This window comes from Protomyctophum parallelum, assembly GCF_964188405.1.
Source record: "Protomyctophum parallelum genome assembly, chromosome: 12".
Classification (NCBI taxonomy): domain Eukaryota; kingdom Metazoa; phylum Chordata; class Actinopteri; order Myctophiformes; family Myctophidae; genus Protomyctophum; species Protomyctophum parallelum.
Genome location: NC_139712.1, coordinates 44,115,771 through 44,136,425, shown reverse-complemented (window position 1 = coordinate 44,136,425; position 20,655 = coordinate 44,115,771). Strand labels below are relative to the sequence as shown.

The 20,655-nt window shown below is 43.0% G+C and overlaps 1 protein-coding gene across 1 annotated transcript; it reads left to right on the top strand.

Moving 5' to 3' along the window:
• Positions 1-9,751: 9,751 nt before the first annotated feature.
• On the top strand, positions 9,752-20,434 carry LOC310868129 (extracellular calcium-sensing receptor-like; the record flags this gene model as incomplete). Its single annotated transcript, XM_083778390.1, has 10 exons — positions 9,752-9,787; positions 9,956-10,089; positions 10,364-10,466; positions 15,588-15,674; positions 16,638-16,907; positions 17,020-17,217; positions 17,434-17,709; positions 18,996-19,223; positions 19,312-19,435; positions 19,524-20,434. The coding sequence occupies 10 exons, from the start codon at positions 9,752-9,754 to the stop codon at positions 20,432-20,434; spliced, it is 2,367 nt and encodes a 788-aa protein (XP_083634516.1).
• Positions 20,435-20,655: the final 221 nt, after the last annotated feature.

Here is a 20,655-nt window from a genome sequence, read left to right as displayed (position 1 = left end):
AGTTTTCTGCCGCCGTCTGTCACCGAAATTATTTGGTTACCCATTCTGCAACTTTCTACTTGTTCTCGTTCTCTCTCTATCGCTCTCTCTTTTGTAATTTGAAGTGAATCAACCGACTATGCGCACATTTTTGGTTGCTAAAGCTAAACATAGCAGTAGCAGTAGCAGTGAAGCTGCTGCTGGCAGTGCTAGGGGATTAGCAGCAGCTCCAGCCAGTCGGGAGAGTCCACACTTTACAGCAGAGACAGAATCACAACTGTCGTCGGGTGGTACTCGACTCTTCACAAACTCTAACCCCCGGCCCCAAGCCCAACCTAGTACCAGTAGTTTTTCTAGTTGCACAAGCACCGCAGCTGCTGCCCCCGTTGTTCCCAGCCCAGCAGTGGCCGTTGCAGATGATGTAAACATAGACTTGAACACTATAGCACCGTCGCAACCCACAGCTCAGGTTTTCACCAAGCGTAATTTTGGTAAGAACGCACGCTTATTCTGCCCGGGCTGGTATCGTGGGAGACCATGGCTGGAATATTCGTCAAAGGTTGATGCGTGCTTTTGTTTCCCATGTCGCACATTTGGGGGGAACAATGACAGGGATTTGGTTTTTACAAAACAAGGATTTAATAATTGGAAAACGGCATTGGAAAAGGACAAGGGACTCACAAAGCACGCATCAAGCCAATGCCACATAAAAAAATGCAAAAGCCTGAAATGAAATGTCCCAAAGAGAGGCCACAGGGGAAACCATTGGTAACCTAATAGGGCCCACACAAATAGAAAAAAATAGATATTATATTATTATTGATATTATTATTGATATAACCATGTGTACAGAACTAACTAAATAAAAAAATATAAAAAATATATCAAATAAAATAAAAGACAAAAAATACATAAAAGTGCAGGTGGGGCGAAAAGTTAGAATAGATTAGATAGATAAAAAAAATATATAAAGATGAATGCAGCCTCAACAGGGCACAAGCCAGTGTCCTATTTGTGCCAGTCCCAAGCCCGGGTTAATGCAGAGGGTAGTGTAGATATACCTAGATTAACTGATATGATGATAGCATAGTTTTCTATGCATTCTACCTGCCCACCCTAGTGGTGCAGGCTAGATCCGGCCCTGCTGTATAGACATAGAAAGGTAGACGCCTCCTTCTGCTCTGGGGCGTCTGTATCTGGAGGGAGGGCAAGGGGCATGTTCGGTAGGCCACTGTAAACATCTGTTTTCTCATGCCAATAAAGCTCATTTGAACTGAATTGATGAGTCCCAGAAAAGACAAGCCGTGATTGGCCAGTGCATGGCAGCGGGGCCTTCCTGCACTTCCGGCTCCGTCCCGTGCAGTCACAGGTCACTCCAATGAACTGCAGCGGCCAATCAGAGTCACCTAGACTTTTATATCCATGCCTATTAAAGGACCACCTCACCACTTTTCAACCTATCTTCATATAATAGGTCCTCACTAATAATCATGAAGAAATGGCACAATTTTTTCTACTCTCATAGGAGGGCTGTGGGCATTTCAGATACCGTCCTCAGGCTTTGTATCCTGAAAAGTTGCAATGCGAAAATGGAAGCCATCGATAATGAAAATCTAAAAAATTTTGTAAAGAAAATCTTGTTTAAAAAAATATCTGACTAATGATGATGTCACTGGAGGACGGTTTCTAAATTGCCAACAGCCCTCCTATGAGACACAGACTGAGTAGGAAGAAAATCGTGCCATTTTATGATTATTAGTGAGGACCTATTAAGATAGATTGAAAAGAGGTGAAGTGGTCCTTTAAAGCCATGCCATCATGTGGGCCCTGTGGTAAAAGCCTGACAATTCCTGTTAGTCGGCAAAAAAGGACACAAAACAGCAATAAACAAAAACACAGTGAGAGCTGAGGCACCACTATAGCTGTCACCTATCCCTTTCCCTGAACCACGAGGGACTCACAAAATAGCTCAGGTTGCAAAAACGTCTGCAGCCACAGACGTTTCGAGGAAGCAATCTGATTGGTTGAAACTAGGGTTTAATATTTTCCCGGATTTTTCCGGACTTTTTCCCGGGCTCCCGCGGGAATTCCCGTCAGAAATAAAACAAAAGAGAAGAAAAAAAAACTGCCCACCAAAAGCATTTATATGTATAGATACTTAATATTATCAATAGAATAGTGTACAATTAAATTATTACATTAAAGTATTAATAATGTATATAGGCCTAGGCCTACGCTAATCAGAAAAAGTGACACAATACACTTCCCAAGATTGAATACTTTATTAAGCATTTTCTTGAACGAATGTTCTTTGAGCTTTTTCTAGAACGAAAAAGATGTTTTTTAAATAAAAGATAATTAACAATGCAATTAGCCGATATACAAGCTCACAGCGGTTCGCTGTCGCGGTAACATTAAAGCCTCCTATAGGCCTACTGTATGCAACTGGAAATAAACGAGGCAATTAAACAGGCTACTCGATATACCTTATTTCTCTTCCATTTGGGATTTGAGGAAGTGGGATTTAAGGAATTAATTGATTTGTCGCTCAGTCTGTTTCTCAGTTTGGTAACGAAAGTGCCGCACACTGAAAAGGCCCGCTCAGATTCGACTGAAGTTGGCGGAATGGTTCTAAGAGCCATGTAGAGGCATTGGAGGTTTTTGGGACGCACTTTGGTTGCTTCAAAGAGCGCAAATTCCTTTGAAATGATTTTCTGCGGGTCATTCCCCGTCTTTTCCTCGGGGTCTGGGCTTCTCATGCACGCATCGATTTCTTGCTGCAGTTGGGCTTGTAGGCTCACGGTAGTCTGACTCGCCTCTTCTTCTGATTCCGTTCCCTCATCTGGTGGTTGGGGCTCCGTGTCACTTACAAACAGGCGTTCGCAGAGACCGAGTGCTGTCCTCATCAGTGCATTTTTGGAGGTTATAGCGAACAGCAAATCTGCAGTAGTCACGATCACTGGGTTTTGGAGGTACCTAAACAAATAATGTATAGGTTAAATATAGCCTATATATCAAAATGTAAAGTAATAGGCTATAATAATAATAATAATAATAATAATCCTATTATTATTATTATTATTATTATTATTATTATTATTATTATATGAACCTGCTTTAATTGGGAATCTATAACATTAGCTCCAACAAGTAGGCTATAATATTCAGACTATTACCTGTACAAAGACACAATGTTGTTCAGTCTCCTGTCCCCGAATCTGGTCCTGATGGCCTCCGTCATATCCCGAGAGATGGTGGTGTCCTGTTTCTCCAGCTCGGATAGGATGAACTTGAAAATGCCATCTGCCTTCAGGAGATTTGCTCCTCTTTCGCATAGGCTTTTCACTCCCATCTTCACAGGTTTCAGGCAACTTGCTAGTTCCTTAAGAATGGTCAGCTCATCATTATTGACAATCAGCGATGGCTGAATGTCAACCAGTGCTTAGAGTAGTCAATGTGGTTGTTTATGATAATCAGGTCTAAGCACTCTCAGAGAGAGAGAGAGAGAGAGTAAATGTTTGTGTGATGCATCAATGTGGGATAATCATGACTTTGGAGAATGATTTAAAGATGTTTGCACTTGTTTGCGCTGTGAACTTGTGATGAACTTCAAGTGTTTAACAGTTTGACTGTTTTTTACGATTAACCCGCATTTTAATCAACCCCCCTTCACTGCCGAGATTGTTGTATTACCTTTAGAGCATACGCTGAATTATTTGGGCTTTTAATCCGCGAAAATCCATCAAAAAAAGCTCCCGTGGTTTGTTATGATCTGTGTGTAGCATCCACCATCTTGGTGCACCCGGAAGACGCACACAAGATTGGTTTCAATGAGGCGTTGCAACCAATGCATTTCCATTGGCCTCAATTTCCCAGAAGCCCTAGCAGCCCACAGCATGTGACGATTTCCGGTTTCGTCATCACAGCGAAGCCATCCAGTCTCATACTCCGCGACGAAGACGGATTTTCTTTTGATTCATTACATTACGGCGGATTAAACACATAAAACAAAAGGCGGGTATGTCCGATACGGCAGCGACATTAACCTGGAGTAATCCATTCGCGGCACGGAAACTGTTTTAATACATCGATTTTAATTAGGGACAACCAGCCTTGTGGGTTTATGTGATGGCGAATTGCAGTTAATTCACCCATGCCTTTTTATTTTTTAGGTTTTAATACCCGTTTGCTGTTATTTTCTGTTATTTAGTGATGAATCGAGACAAACCAGTGACTGGTGAAGAGACAGGCCAGTGATGAGGACAGGCCAGTGACTGGTGAATAAGGACAGACCAGTGACTGGTGAATAAGGACAGGCCAGTGACTGGTGAATAAGGACAGGCCAGTGACTGGTGAATAGGGACAGACCAGTGACTGGTGAATAAGGACAGGCCAGTGACTGGTGAATAGGGACAGGCCAGTGACTGGTGAATAAGGACAGACCAGTGACTGGTGAATAGGGACAGACCAGTGACTGGTGAATAGGGACAGACCAGTGACTGGTGAATAAGGACAGACCAGTGACTGGTGAATAGGGACAGACCAGTGACTGCAGGTGAATAAGGACAGACCAGTGACTGGTGAATAAGGACAGACCAGTGACTGGTGAATAAGGACAGACCAGTGACTGGTGAATAGGGACAGACCAGTGACTGGTGAATAGGGACAGACCAGTGACTGGTGAATAAGGACAGACCAGTGACTGGTGAATAGGGACAGACCAGTGACTGGTGAATAAGGACAGACCAGTGACTGGTGAATAAGGACAGACCAGTGACTGGTGAATAGGGACAGACCAGTGACTGGTGAATAGGGACAGACCAGTGACTGGTGAATAAGGACAGACCAGTGACTGGTGAATAAGGACAGACCAGTGACTGGTGAATAAGGACAGACCAGTGACTGGTGAATAAGGACAGGCCAGTGACTGGTGAATAAGGACAGACCAGTGACTGGTGAATAAGGACAGACCAGTGACTGGTGAATAAGGACAGACCAGTGACTGGTGAATAAGGACAGACCAGTGACTGGTGAATAAGGACAGACCAGTGACTGGTGAATAAGGACAGACCAGTGACTGGTGAATAAGGACAGGCCAGTGACTGGTGAATAAGGACAGACCAGTGACTGGTGAATAAGGACAGACCAGTGACTGGTGAATAAGGACAGACCAGTGACTGGTGAATAAGGACAGACCAGTGACTGGTGAATAAGGACAGACCAGTGACTGGTGAATAAGGACAGACCAGTGACTGGTGAATAAGGACAGGCCAGTGACTGGTGAATAAGGTCAGACCAGTGACTGGTGAATAAGGACAGGCCAGTGACTGGTGAATAAGGACAGGCCAGTGACTGGTGAATAAGGACAGGCCAGTGACTGGTGAATAGGGACAGACCAGTGACTGGTGCTGCTGGCTAATGTCTGTACGTCTGTGGTCTCATGCCAGAACTCTCTCTCTCTCTCTCTAGTCTGCACGATGGGGGAAGGAAGGGTTACAGTATAGAACCTACACGAGCGTTTCTCTGTCCATTTTCTGGGGACACGGCAGCCTCCACCACGGAGGCAGCAGTGAGCGACACAGGGAAACACATCTCCTGCTCTGTTGCTTCTTTCACAGGACCGGAGGAGCACATCGGCTGCAGACACAGAGGAGATGTCGCTGTACTGTACAGTAGTAGAATCCCTGGTGCAAAGGGAGGAACTTTATCACGTTTGAATAATGTACACTTTGGGAGAACACAGATTTATTTTTCCCTAAGCCCTTTGATGTGTGTCGCTGTGAAGAGAAGAGGCTACATGCCTGACTGTGTCAAATGTAACCCAAGTTCTCTCGGTCCAGCATGTGAGTGAGAATGCAACGTGAGTTCTACCTTCTATTTTGGTATAACATGGACAATTAATATATTATAATTCTCACTAAGTGAACTCTTTCAGTATTAACTAAATAAATAGACAAAGGGAGGGTCATATCTGCCGATACCGATCGGTGACTGACTGACTGATTCCGATATTATACAGAGGCCCTCAACGGAAACAAGCCTTTGCCCTATAGGAGCTTATAGCCAAAAGCCTGTTAATAAATAATCTAATCAATCAATAAATAGCCTATACTCATTTCCAAGTGTCTGTTTTCATAACTGAATGACTACTGAATGAGATGAGGACACAAATTAAATGTAGAATTATTTTTCATTTTTATTTTTGCTGGTGAAAACCGATTAAATAATCTGTATTATGTTGAGACCGTTCCGATACCGTATGGCATTTTTATGGCTGATATGGCCTATTCCGATTATGCTACCGAATACTGATTAAGCGTGCATCCCAAGGCATAGCTTTAATGTCTCTTTTAGACGGCGACCATCTCCAGATAAAACGTCAAAGTCCCGTTGCGTTCTCATTTTTTATTTACATATGAAAATGCTATAATGTCGCTAGGTGGCGGTACAAGAAGAATAACCCCTCCACGCAACCCTATCGGGGTTTTGCTTCCAGAACACAACGTGGTTGTGGCCGTCGCTCGCTGCCTGCTTTCTATAACGCATTGAGGTGACAGACAGGCTGTCAGGCAGCCCAGAGCATGCATGCAGGTGCCACGGGATGGTTATATATTTTATAATACATTAGGTTACATAAAGGAAGGCTTGTTCAGGAACTCCATTATATCATATATGGCTCTGCATCAATGTAATAAACATATGCGCTGTGAGCCAACGTGAGCCACGATTCACCGTTTTGTCTGTTTACACAGAGAAGGGATACAACGGCCTTCTCAAAGATTTCCACTCTGGGAGGTGGTTTCACTTTGTTGCGTTTTCACCTCCTGAAAACACCATTCTCGTCTAAAGGGGCCCCAGCAAACGATACTTTATTTTGCCGTTTTCTATGAAAACCATTCTCGTGTAAAGACCACCTAAGTTTGTGAACTGGACTCATGATGGCTATACCAGCTGCAACACAAGACAAAACTCACTTGGATAAACCTTGCACTGTTTTAATAGAGGAACAGAGCGTTTAACCACAACTCTTAAAAAAGACAATCATTGAAGCCGATCTCGGCCACGCTGGCAGACATTAAAACAACTACGGCCTCCCACGTGGAGAAGCTAACGGGTATGGAGACCGCATTGTCTGATCACGGCCATCGTATTACTGAGTTAGAGTTAACCTGCTCTCTATTACAATCAGAACAAGTACGTCAACCTTAATTTCACGTTGTTGGACTTGGAAACAAGGTCCAGACGCCTGAACCTCCGTGTGGTAGGATTCCCGGAACAAGAACAGTCAAGTTCATGTCCGACTTCTTTGTGGCGGTCCTGGGAGATTGCTTTTTGGACCACAATGCTTATATGAGACTATTTACAATTAAACTTCTGCGACCCTGCAGGACCCTGGATATTTGAGATGCAGACGACTACTATGGGATATCTATTTGTTTTATTGGCTCGAATATATTATTGTTTTCTTTTTACTGACAGTCTATTGACAGTCTGACAGACTATTGACAGTCTTGTCAAATAAACAATAAACGATAAGATCAGCTAACTTGCTAAGGCACTGAACCATGTGATATTTAATTGGTGTTATTGCAATAGTTCAACCTTGTGTTATTTAATTTGTCTCTAAGGTCTGGGTTAATTAAATAACATCATTGTTTATGTGTGTGTGTGTGTGTGTGTGTGTGTGTGTGTGTGTGTGTGTGTGTGTGTGTGTGTGTGTGTGTGTGTGTGTGTGTGTGTGTGTGTGTGTGTGTGTGTGTGTGTGTGTGTGTGTGCGTGCATGCATGACATCACTCAACTAAGGGACTGTCATTTGGGACACAACTAGTGAGTTGAAGATGCCTTGGGCTTTACTCTTGTTTTCCCTCACACTTCAGTGGTAATCAGGAGTGACAACCTGAGAAGTGGGGGGAGGACTGACCACTGCTCTGATTAACAACTTCAGAGCTGAACAGTTTTTATGGTGCCCACATTTTCCAGGTGCCACTGACCGCCAACCTGCCACTGACCGCCAACCTGACTCTCTGTCTAGATCGAGCCTTCCATCGCTGCTTCCAATCATCCCAGCATTCTGGTGTAGCACCCGTCTAGAGACTTCTGCAGAGTTGGCTTCAGGCTTCAGGGTCCAGCACTCACTGCCGTATAGGAGAACAGACTCTACCTTTGTGTAGAAGAAGCTGAGTTTGGTTTGACACTGACCACCAACCTGCCACTGACCACCAACCTGCCACTGACCACCAACGTGCCACTGACCACCAACCTGCCACTGACCACCAACCTGCCACTAACCTCCACTGGCCACCAACCTGCCACTGACCACCAACCTGCCACTGACCAACCTGCCACTAACCACCACTGACCACCAACCTGCCACTGACCACCACTGACCACCAACCTGCCACTGACTACCAACCTGCCACTGACCACCACTGACCACCAACCTGCCACTGACCACCAACCTGCCACTGGCCACCAACCTGCCACTAACCACCAACCTGCCACTGACCACAAACCTGCCACTGACCACAAACCTGCCACTAACCACCACTGACCACCAACCTGCCACAGACCACCAACCTGCCACTGACCACCAACCTGCCACTGACCACCAACCTGCCACAGACCACCAACCTGCCACTAACCACCACTGACCACCAACCTGCCACTAACCACCACTGACCACCAACCTGCCACTAACCACCACTGACCACCAACCTGCCACTGACCACCACTGACCACCAACCTGCCACTGACCACCAACCTGCCACTGACCACAAACCTGCCACTAACCACCACTGACCACCAACCTGCCACAGACCACCAACCTGCCACTGACCACCAACCTGCCACTGACCACCAACCTGCCACTGACCACCAACCTGCCACTAACCACCACTGACCACCAACCTGCCACTGACCACCAACCTGCCACTGACCACCACTGACCACCAACCTGCCACTGACCACCACTGACCACCAACCTGCCACAGACCACCAACCTGCCACTAACCACCACTGACCACCAACCTGCCACTAACCACCACTGACCACCAACCTGCCACTAACCACCACTGACAACCAACCTGACACTGACCACCAACCTGCCACTAACCACCACTGACCACCAACCTGACATTGACCACCAACCTGACACTGACCACCACTGACCACTAACCTGACACTGACCACCAACCTGACACTGACCACCAACCTGATACTGACCACCACTGACCACCACCGACCACCAACCTGCCACTGACTAAGGCGACATGTTGCGAACCGATTTGCAAGTTTATTGCGGATCTCATTGTCTCTCGTAACGTACACAAGTATTGGCATCAAAATGTACTTAATGTACCAAAAGTAGCCTAGTCATTATATAGAATATGGCCAATTTCAATTGTCTAATTTTTTTTTTGAAAATAGCTGATCTACAAGCTCACAATGCGTCACAATCGGCTATTTTCAAATGGCCGAAATTTATAAAAGGCTGAAGTGGTTAATGTATGTTTTGTAATAATCAAAATCTACAAAGTAACTAAAGTTTCCAAATAAATGTAGAGGAGTAAAAGTACAATATTGGGATTTGAGATGTAGTGGAGTAGAAGTAAAAGCATTGGAAATGACAAATACAAATACCTCAACATTGAACTTAAGTACAGTACTTCAGTAACTCTACTTTGTTACTTTCCACCACTGATACCTATGTATGTTAAGCCCTGCCTCTGTGTGTGCCTAAAGGCCCAGATCGGTGTTGTGAAAGAATTACGTAATGTCGTCATCTGGCACAGGGGACGGCACTGCATGGGTATAAAACCTAACAACTGGACAATGGATGGAGCAGGTGGGAGGGGTTGTTAGACAGAGGAGGACAGTCATGAGGGCTTCTTTAGACATACAACTGTTTTCATACTTGATGATGTTCTCTTCCTTCTCTCCTTTGTCTTCATCCTCTTCCTCTTCTTGTGAGTTCCAGGCACCGTTAAAACATGGAGGAATGTACAAGGCTGGAGATGTGCTTCTGGGTGGTTTGTTTCCATTCCACATCTCCTCTGTGTTCCCTGAGCTGACGTTCACACAGTCCAAGGAACAGAAGCCCTCCTGCAGTCGGTGAGTATCACAAAGAAAACACCAACATTGTTTTGATGTATAGAAACATGATTTGTTGATGTGTATATTTCTACAAAGATATAGGCTGTCGGGTGGAAACCTTCTCCGAACATGTGTTTGGGTGGATCTAGGATAGTTACATTTTTTTTGTCACACTGTAGTATGAAAAAGTAAGAACGATTAAATATGGAGATACAAGGTTTCTGCCCGACAGCAATGATATTCAAGGCTACAGTGTAATTGTTTGTGTTAGTTTTTACATGTCGGTGTTCAGAATGGCACAGACCATGGCTTTTGCCATCACTGAGATCAACAGAGACCCCAGCCTGCTCCCCAATGTGAATCTGGGATACCTTTGCTATGACACCTGCTTTACGGTTGGAGTTGCAGTCCCTGCAGCGTTGTCACTGATCAGTGGGAGAGAGGAGCAGTTTACACTGGATCAGAGCTGTGTTGGGTCTCCTCCAGTACTTGGAATTGTGGGTCCTAGTACCTCAAAAAGTTCTATTACCCTCTCTAGAATATTAGGTGTATACAGAGTGCCCATGGTAAGTTTCCTATCCCCTTTCATCATAGCCTATTTTATTTAATTTTGCTTACTTGGCTATTTGCAAATCTATACTATGATAAATATTAAATGTGGTCTTTTTGCCGTTTGAAAGACATAGAACATAATCGTTGCTGTCAAGAAGAAACCTTGTGTCTCCATATTTCAACTTGTACTTTTAATGCCCTATTTCATTATGCTAGTGTTAGAGAAAAGTATCAAACACAGCCGATGAACAAGGTCACAGTGTGACATGTTCTGAGCTTGTAGGCTGCTATTTTTCTTTCTTATTCTGTCTTTATTTCCCCCCCCTTTGTTTTAAGTGAAAGTGGTAAGTAACTGCCCTTGACCTGTGTTTTACAGGTCTGTTGGTTCATGGTACAGCATCAATCACCTCTGTACAATTAGAGCCTGTCCTTAAAGACAAGGCAGGTAAACTAAACAGACCTACAGATGTGCCATTCCAACTCTTCACACTTTACTGATCTTTTCTTGAAGGTTTCTGAAAATGCATGTTTTACCTACAGGTTTAATTCACTGATTAGCCTAATGTTAATGCTACTGCTTTGCTACTGAAAATAAGACTCCAGCAGAGGAACAATATCTATTCAGGATCATTTACGTATAACACATTGACAATGCCCCCTTACTCAACTGTTCTGTTTCTGACAATGCACTGACAATCTACTGAACTGTTCTGTTTCTGACAATGCACTGACAATCTACTGAACTGTTCTGTTTCTGACAATGCACTGACAATCTACTGAACTGTTCTGTTTCTGACAATGCACTGACAATCTACTGAACTGTTCTGTTTCTGACAATGCACTGCATTCTACTGAATTGCCAATGGCAGGACATGTAAAGTTCTCAAACAGCACATCCAAATCTCTCTGGCCAGCATCCTCTCCACAGTATTGGAAAGTATCATGTTTGTACATCTGGAAATGTTTGTCCTTACTGCAGATAACCAGTTCAGATTAAAAAAGAAACCCGGCACAGTGTTATGCATTTCTGCAATTAAGGAAATGATTGCCAGCTACAATATGTCCACTATCTTCCTATGCTAAATTTAAACTTATTGAGCTTTTGACAGGATAAACCAAATGGTTTCAGAAGCTGCTTGTGGCTAAGCACATTGTGCATATACATGGATGATCTATCTAGTGAATTAAATAAGTGCAAGTATCATAAATCACCTTATGTACCTGGTCATTCTGAATGCACACAGTGGAGGGTTAAAAGCAGCTATTGAAAGTGTCATCAAATTATGGCCATGATCATGACATATTTTTTCAGTGATAGGCCCGCCCCGTGAAATCTATATATATATATATTTTTTTTTTTTGTGAAATCATGATGAAATATTTAAGAAGGGTAGCTGTACTACAAATATTTTGATGAAAAATATTTGTTATGGAATATTTTACATTGGGTAGAATATACCTGTGATGGTGTATAGACTTATTAAGGACATATACGTGTATTCAATCTGCACTGTGATCATATGGCAGGGTAGAAACAGCACAGGCTCTGCTTGCTTCTCCTCAAAGATTTTGCCCCCCTAAATTAAACCTGACGATCCCCTAGGGCAGGGCTACTAAACTTAAAATGGCTCAGGGGCCACTCCAAAAGTCCAAGAACTGCAAGCTAAAATGTCTGTATTATTTTGAAACATTTACAAATGTATTTTGGAACATACTACACAAGTCTAAAGATGAAGGAAACACAGAGTAAAAAGCCACATTTCCATCTATGAGGCCAAACCTCAATGAACAAAAACATTGTGATGAAGTTACAACAATTTACAATTTAGACATTAAGCAAGAAAAAAAAGCATTGCAATACATCACATACATAAAAAGTACTTATCATGAATCATACGTAAGCTAAGAACGTAGTTTGGGACGTGTGGAGCGTTGTCCCGGTGTTTTTAGTGAAGGTACTTCCAGCTTCCCTGCGTTGGCTGATCTGAGCGCTCGGGATGGTTTGTCGGGTTCGATCAGACTTGCAAGATATGGGGTTGCCATACCTTTGCTTGCTTTGATTGCCAACATCAGAGTTTTGTACTCTGTGCGGGCAGCGACCGGGAGCCAATGGAGGGAGCGGAGAAGGTGGGAGACGCGTGAGAATTTTGGCTGGTTGAAGACCAAAATGAGGCTTCATTCACAAAATGTGAACAGAACATATAATCAACAGATTATCACAGGTGATAAAGTAAGTGGTTAATACTAAGTTGACATCAGGCAATCAATGTTCCCTCTAAAAAAAATTCGGTCTGAGCAAACACTCGAGTCAAACCTCCTGAGCAGACATCAGCAACTACTGAGCAAACATACGTCACCTTGACACCAACTATCCAAACGTTAGATAATGTGAAGTGAGCGCCCCTCACTTCACACAGGTGTGATTGTTTTTATTTTTTCCAAATGGATTTTGGTATACGAGTGAATCAATGAATATATAGTTACATAAGGTTATGCAAGTTACAACATTTTTATTTTATATCAAGGTGGTAGGCTAGCAATTTTAGGAATATTCAGTTAGTCTATATCAGTGGTTCTCAACCTTTTCAGGCTGTGACCTCCCAAAGTAATCATATTTGAACTGGAGACCCCCCACCCAGACAAGCAACAGAATGGTTCAACAGATAAATATTGTGAAAATAGCCAATCTACAAGCTCGTTGTGAACTTGTAGATCGGCTATTTTCACCAGTTTGACCAGTTTTTATAGCATGGTTTTCTGATTACTTTTGATGCAGTAATGGTATTTTTTCTTTTAGAGCCTTTGAGGTATTATAAAAGTCTTAAAAGTCCTTAAATTGTCACTTCCCTGTCATCTAGGGTCCTCCCCCCACCCCCCAAATCATGTGGGGACCCACAGGTTGAGAACGACTGGTATATGAATACGCAATTGTGCATTACATCGGGGGCATGAGAAAACGTAAAAACTTTATTGACACACACACACACACACACACACACATACACACACACACACACACACACACACACACACACACACACACACACACACACACACACACACACACACACACACACACACACACACACACACACACACCTGTCTGCGACCTGTCTGTCGCCTCGCCTGTGTAATCTAAATAAACTGTGAAGTAAATAGAAATAAAGTGTGGGCAAATGTCGACTCAGGATAGGTATTATTACTGTAATGTAGATGATACTCGGGGGGAACACCTTTTTCTTTTAAAGAAAACTTTATTTTTTATTTTTCACACCAGCGTCGGTGTGCGTGACAGATTTCAGTTGTGCGCGAGAGCAAATTTGGCCATGTATGGGCGCATGTTAGGGGGAACATTGCAGGCCATACAACTTTTTACAATACAATAACTAAAATCTTGTGAAAATAACTAATATTATATTTTCATTGTTGGCCGCAGATACATTAAGCAGGGGCCGCCGGTTGATTAGCACTGCCCTGAGGGTACCAGACGCACTGTTGAATACCTATGATCTAGTACATCACAGAATAGACATTTAAGGGACCAAGAAGACACGCAGTGACTTTGGTCACTTCTTGTTTTTGTGTTTATTTTTCTTCTCCTTCCGCCAAAAATAGCTGTTCTGACTGAACCGTGCAGTCGCTTTTCGTGAAACTCGGTAATCTGGTAGAGGGCATTGCCAAACGGTGACTATGTGAAGCCCATGACCATTGGCCAAATGGTGGCGCTTAAAGCACTGAAAATTTAAAATTAAGTTGAAAATGCAAACTTTGAACGTGCATATCTCATGAACGTTGGCAATGACACTTTGATACACATATTTGTCTCCTCATGCCAAACAACTTTTTGACTTTTGACCTCTGACCTTTAGATCACCCGCCATTTTGAATTATTTGAAAACCATTTAAAATGTATCTTCTCCCAGAATCTTTGATCAAAATGCACAAAAACGTCTACACTTGAACTTTGTTTTTAACAGATTTATTTTAAGTGAAAAAAAGTTTTTATGAGCCAATGAAAATTTCTGTTTTGTGAAACCTCTCATGCACCTAATACGTCTACCAAATACGGTTGGTAGAGCTAATACCTATACTGCATGATGTTACTGTATAGAATGAGTCAACTGACAGTGTCTGCTTAGCTCAGTCGGTAGAGCTCTCACCTTTGGACTACAGGGTCACTGGTTCAAATCCGGGTAGCGACAAATCAGCCTGTGATTCGTATTTGTGCATATTGTTCTCTCTCTCTCTCTCTCTCTCTCTCTCTCTCTCTCTCTCTCTCTCTCTCTCTCTCTCTCTCTCTCCCTCTCTCTCCACCACCCCTCTCTCTCTCTTTCTCCATCTCTCTCTCCACCCCCCCCTCTCTCTATCACTAGGACATGACATCACAATAATAGAGATACTAGTAACTGTAATAGTGTAATTAGTGTAATAGTGTAATAGTGTAGTAGTGTAATAGTAGTGTAATAGTGTAATTAGTGTAAAAGTAGTGCAATAGTGTAATAGTGAAATTGTGTATTACGTCTAAATTTGTAATAGTGTAATAAGTGTATTTAGTGTAATATTAGTGTAATAGTGTAATATGAGTGTAATAGTGTAATATTGTAATAAGTCTAATAGTGTAATAGTAGTGTAATAGTGTAATAAGTGTAATAGTGTAATAGTGTAATAAGTGTAATAGTGTAATAAGTGCAATAGTGTAATAAGTGTAATAGTAGTGTAATAGTGTAATAGTATAATAAGTGTAATAGTGCAATAGTGTAATAGTGGTGTAATAGTGTAATAAGTGTATTCTGTCTTCTCTCTCTCTCTCCACCCCCCCTCTCTCTGTCTCTCTCTCCACCCCCCCTCTCTCTCTCTGTCTCTCTCTCTCTCTCCACCCCCCTCTCTCTCTCTCCCTCTCCTTGGTCCCGCCTTATTGCTGCTTGCAGCTATATTTTGTATTTGTTTTTATTCTGTTTTTCCAGATAAGTTACTCTGCTGGTTGTTCCTGTCTGAGCGACCGGACTCAGTTCCCATCCTTCTTCAGAACAATGCCAAGTTTTGTCTTCCAGGTGAACTTCTATAACAATATGTGTTGGTATCTAATAGTTCATGTTTCACAAACTGGAATACTCTAACCCATGGGGTGGGCAACTTTGATGTAGGAGAGGGCCACTATATTTCTACACTCACTCCAGAGGGCCACTATATTTCTACACACTTCATAGGGCCACCATATTTCGACACTCACTCCAGAAGGCCACTATATTTCCACACTCACTCCAGAGGGCCACAATTATTTCCAAACTCACTCCAGAGGGCCACTATGTTTCTACACTCACTCCAGAGGGCCACTATATTTCTACACTCACTCAGGAGGGCCACTATATTTCCACACTTACTCTAGAGGACCACAATTATTTCCACACTGACTCCAGAGGGCCACAATTATTTCCACACTGACTCCAGAGGGCCACAATTATTTCCACACCCACTCCAGATGGCCACTATATTTCCACACTCACTCCAGAGGGCCACATTGCGAATACTGTTGGGTAGAAATATCTTATTTCCATTCTAGCTCAACACGCGTTGCACTGCGACACATTTTGTGTTTGGGATCTCCTATTTTAGCTATTTTTTTAACAGACTCCTGAATTATTATTTGGTATTTTTGCTAAGATTAATTGGAATCCTGAAAAGTAGGCCTAACATTTTTATTTAATTTCATATGCATTTATTTATACTTATGTTAACTTAAATTAAACATACTTAAATTCAAATGCATTGGACATAAAAAGACAATTGAAATTGTAATTATGCTACTAATATTGAACATTATAGATATAATTTAAAGCGGGTCATGTTTGCATGTTGTAAACATTGTAACAGCTGAAATCAATAATATAACAGTATTACAATATTAACCTGCAGGCCACATAAGTGAACACGGGGGCCGCATGTGGCCCCTGGGCCGCTGTTTGCCCATGTACTGTATGATCTAACCTAAGTACATTTCCGTCCATTCTTCTCAGGTGCGAGCTATCCTCCAGACTATGAGGTGGTTCGAGTGGACCTGGGTAGGACTGTTGTTCAGTGATGATGATGCTGGCCGTGACGCCGCCCGATTGTTCCAGACTGGCCTGGACCAGTCTGGTCTGGGTTGTGTGGCTTATTCAGAGGCTCTGCCCTTCCACAATGACCTGGATAAACTCCAGAGGATTGTCACTGTGATAAAGACTTCCACAGCTCGTGTGGTCATTATGTTTGGATACGGGACCTATATGTATAATGTCTTGGATGAGGTTTGTGTTACGATACATCTGTGGAGGATGTTAATGTAGGGATTCGTAATTAGAAGAATCTAAACTGAGAATGTATTGACATGCCTTTCATTTCTTCCGAAACGATGAACAGGTGGTTAAGCAGAATGTGACAGGTCTGCTATGGATCTTACCTGCCACTTCAGTTTGGTGGGGAGACAGTCTCCAGTCTCCTCACTACCTGCCGTACCTGAGAGGCACCCTGGGTTTTGCCATCCGTCGTGGAGAGATACCAGGTTTGAAGGACTTCTTGTTAAAAATACGTCCTGACAATGACCATGAGGATAACATAGTAAGTATTTGTTTAATTGTATGTCTAAAGTTACATGTCTCATTGAATTGAATATTGAGACACAGGACCACAATGGACACAAGCCCTTATGAAATGTTGTACCATTGTACAATTGTACCACTGTAGTATCTGCAAACTGTGAATGAAGTGAATAATAAAAAGGCCTACATTAATTGTATTTACAGGTATTCTCATGAATTAATTGTGTTCTTTCAGGTGAGGCAGTTTTGGGAACACACATTCCAGTGTAAATTTTCACCCCTTCCACCAGAGTGGGTGGACGCTGGTGGAAGGGTGTGTACTGGACAAGAGGACCTGGGAACGGCAGAAACCACATTTTTGGATGTGTCTGACCTCAGGACAGAGTATAATGTGTACAAGGCTGTGTATGCTCTGGCCCACGCCCTCCATGACATGTTGCAGTGTGTGCCAGGAAGAGGGCCTTTCCCTGGGCACAGCTGTGCCAGTTTGCAGACAATACAGCCATGGCAGGTGGGATATTCATTCAGTTAACCTGTAGGATTATTTTTATTTATTGTTTATTTGCACAAAAACACCACATTTGAAACAACACATTATTGGGTTGTTCAGGTGAGACTTAGAAAACCCTGTGGGGTTTATAAAGTTAATCTCACATTTTTTTTAATAAATCATAAAAATCAAACGTGAATTATTTGGCAACATTAGTAATATAACAATGGATAGATGCACACCTGTGTGAACTGAGTGGTGCAACTCCCCCCCCCCCCCCCCCTCCTCCTCTCTCTCTCTCTCTCTCTCTCTCTCTCTCTCTCGCTTTCATTAGCAGGCAACAGTGCAGCACTATCTCCCTCTCTGTTTCTGGCAAACAGCGCCCCTACTGGTACTAATAGTCATTCTCGTGCTCATGGCCACATAGGTACACACGGACATTGCTGGTTGTAGGAGTGGTTGCATGAAGTAGAAAATAATGTATGTGTAGTGTGTAGGTGTCACGGTGTGAATCAAGAGGGTTAGGACCCAAATGCAGGACAAAGGCAGAGAGGCAGAGCAGTCGAAATTGCAGACGGTTTATTTACCAAAATCCATACATGAGGAGAACACAAGGAGTAACAAGAACACTGGGAGTCCAAGTACTAGGAGTTCACTAGGAGCATTACACTAGTGACGTACAACAATGATCTGACAAAGAACTGAAAAAACAGGGGAGTATAAATACACAGGGAAAACAGGGCACAGGTGGACATTAAGTTCTAATAATCAACATGGCTGGGGAACTAACAGGACAAGGAGGAAACCAAGAGACAAAACGTAGTACAAAATAAGAGTACACAAGTGCAAAGGAAACTCCAACTGGAACTAAGACACAAGGAAAACAATATAACAAAATCATAGGAAAATAGTAAGGTAAAGCACTTATACACTAAATAAAGAACATGTCACGGAACGTGCTGAAGGCCTTGAGAGGCGACGCCTCTCAAGTATAGGGGGCAGGTGGTAATTACATGTTCTTCTGAATGTGTTATTTTAAATAGTCATCCTCACTCCTAATGCTCAACAAATGTGGGTGACATTATGAATATGGTTTTGTTGAAAGGCAATGCATAATGTAAAGGGTAGAGCACATGTTTTAGTAATGAGGCTGGTGGCGGAAGATAGCAACTCAGCAACAGGAACACCCCTTGCACAATGCTTAAATCCCCAAAAAGTGTGTACTGTGACTTGGGCACATAATAGGACCCTTAAGTATGTTTTTAACGTCTCTTGCTCTTCATGATTCTGCTCATCACCATTTCTAGCTTCTCTATTACCTGGAAAAGGTCAACTTCACCACATCTGGTGGTGATCGTGTATACTTTGATGAGAATGGTGATGCTTTACCAATCTTCGATGTATTGAACTGGGCGTGGCTCCCTGATGGAAGCACAAATATTCACAACGTAGGTGTGGTCAAGATGACAGCCTCCGGAGATGAAGAACTCACCCTCGATGAAGACAGAATCTTCTGGAACTTTCAATCCGCAAAAGTAATTTCAGCTTCCTAAAATGTTTAATTGAGCTCATGATGTGAATGAAATTTATATTTAAACTGATTATTTTTACTTTCCTCTGCAGCCTCCTCGGTCGGTGTGCAGTGAGAGCTGTTCTCCTGGAACCCGTGTGGCCAGAAGGAAAGGAGAACCTGTCTGCTGCTACGACTGCATTGCTTGTTCTGAGGGAGAGTTCAGCAATGAGACAGGTAGGGTTACATAATGTAGCTACATTATATGTACAGAAGGTTATAAGAAGATAAGTGTCTGTCCCTTTAATCTTGTCCTATTTGTTAGACTCTACAGAGTGCACCGTGTGTCCAGAGGACTTCTGGTCCAGTCCCCAGCGTGACCACTGTGTCCCTAAGATCATTGAGTTCCTGTCCTACCATGAGGCCCTGGGGATCTCCTTAACAACCATGTCATTGCTAGGAACATTTGTCTGTGCAATTGTCCTGGGGATCTTTGTTTATCATAAAGAGACGCCAATGGTCCGCGCCAACAACTCAGAAATCAGCTTCCAACTCTTGATTTCACTCAAACTATGTTTCTTGTGCTCACTCTTGTTCATTGGTCGTCCCAGACTCTGGACTTGTCAGCTGAGGCATGCAATATTTGGGATCAGCTTTGTGCTGTGTGTCTCCTGCATCCTGGTAAAGACTATGGTGGTGCTGGCTGTGTTCACGGCCTCCAAGCCTGGTGGTGCAGACATCATTAAGTGGTTTGGTCCTATGCAGCAGAGAGGAACAGTTCTGATTCTTACATCAATCCAGGCAATAATCTGCACAGTCTGGCTTGTGTCTGCCTCACCAACTCCTCATAAAAACACACAATACTATTCTGAAAAGATAGTCTATGAGTGCAATGTTGGATCAACAGTTGGTTTTGCGGTGTTACTAGGTTATATTGGCTTACTAGCACTCCTCAGTTTCCTCCTAGCATTCATGGTAAGGAATCTTCCAGACAACTTCAATGAAGCTAAGTTAATTACTTTCAGCATGTTGATCTTCTGTGCTGTGTGGATAGCCTTCATACCAGCATATATCAGCTCTCCAGGCAAATATGCCGATGTAGTGGAGGTGTTTGCTATTTTAGCATCTAGTTTGGGCATTTTGTTGGCTCTGTTTGGACCAAAGTGTTATCTAATCATTTTGAAACCTGAGAGAAACACTAAGAAGTCCATCATGGGTCATGCCACCAAGACGTAGAAGCAGACATTTTTAACCAATTAACTGCTCATGACGGAACGTTCCGCCAGTTGGAATCCAACCGGCAACTGCTATTGGCCTAACGTTCCGTCTGATAAGCTTAATTATTGATACCAAACCGGATCACTGATTTCTTCTTTTTTGCTTGGCCTTTCCTTCTTTAGTGATCCTATACCGGATCGCACATCCTCGCTGCCGTTCACCTCCTTTTATACAGGCTG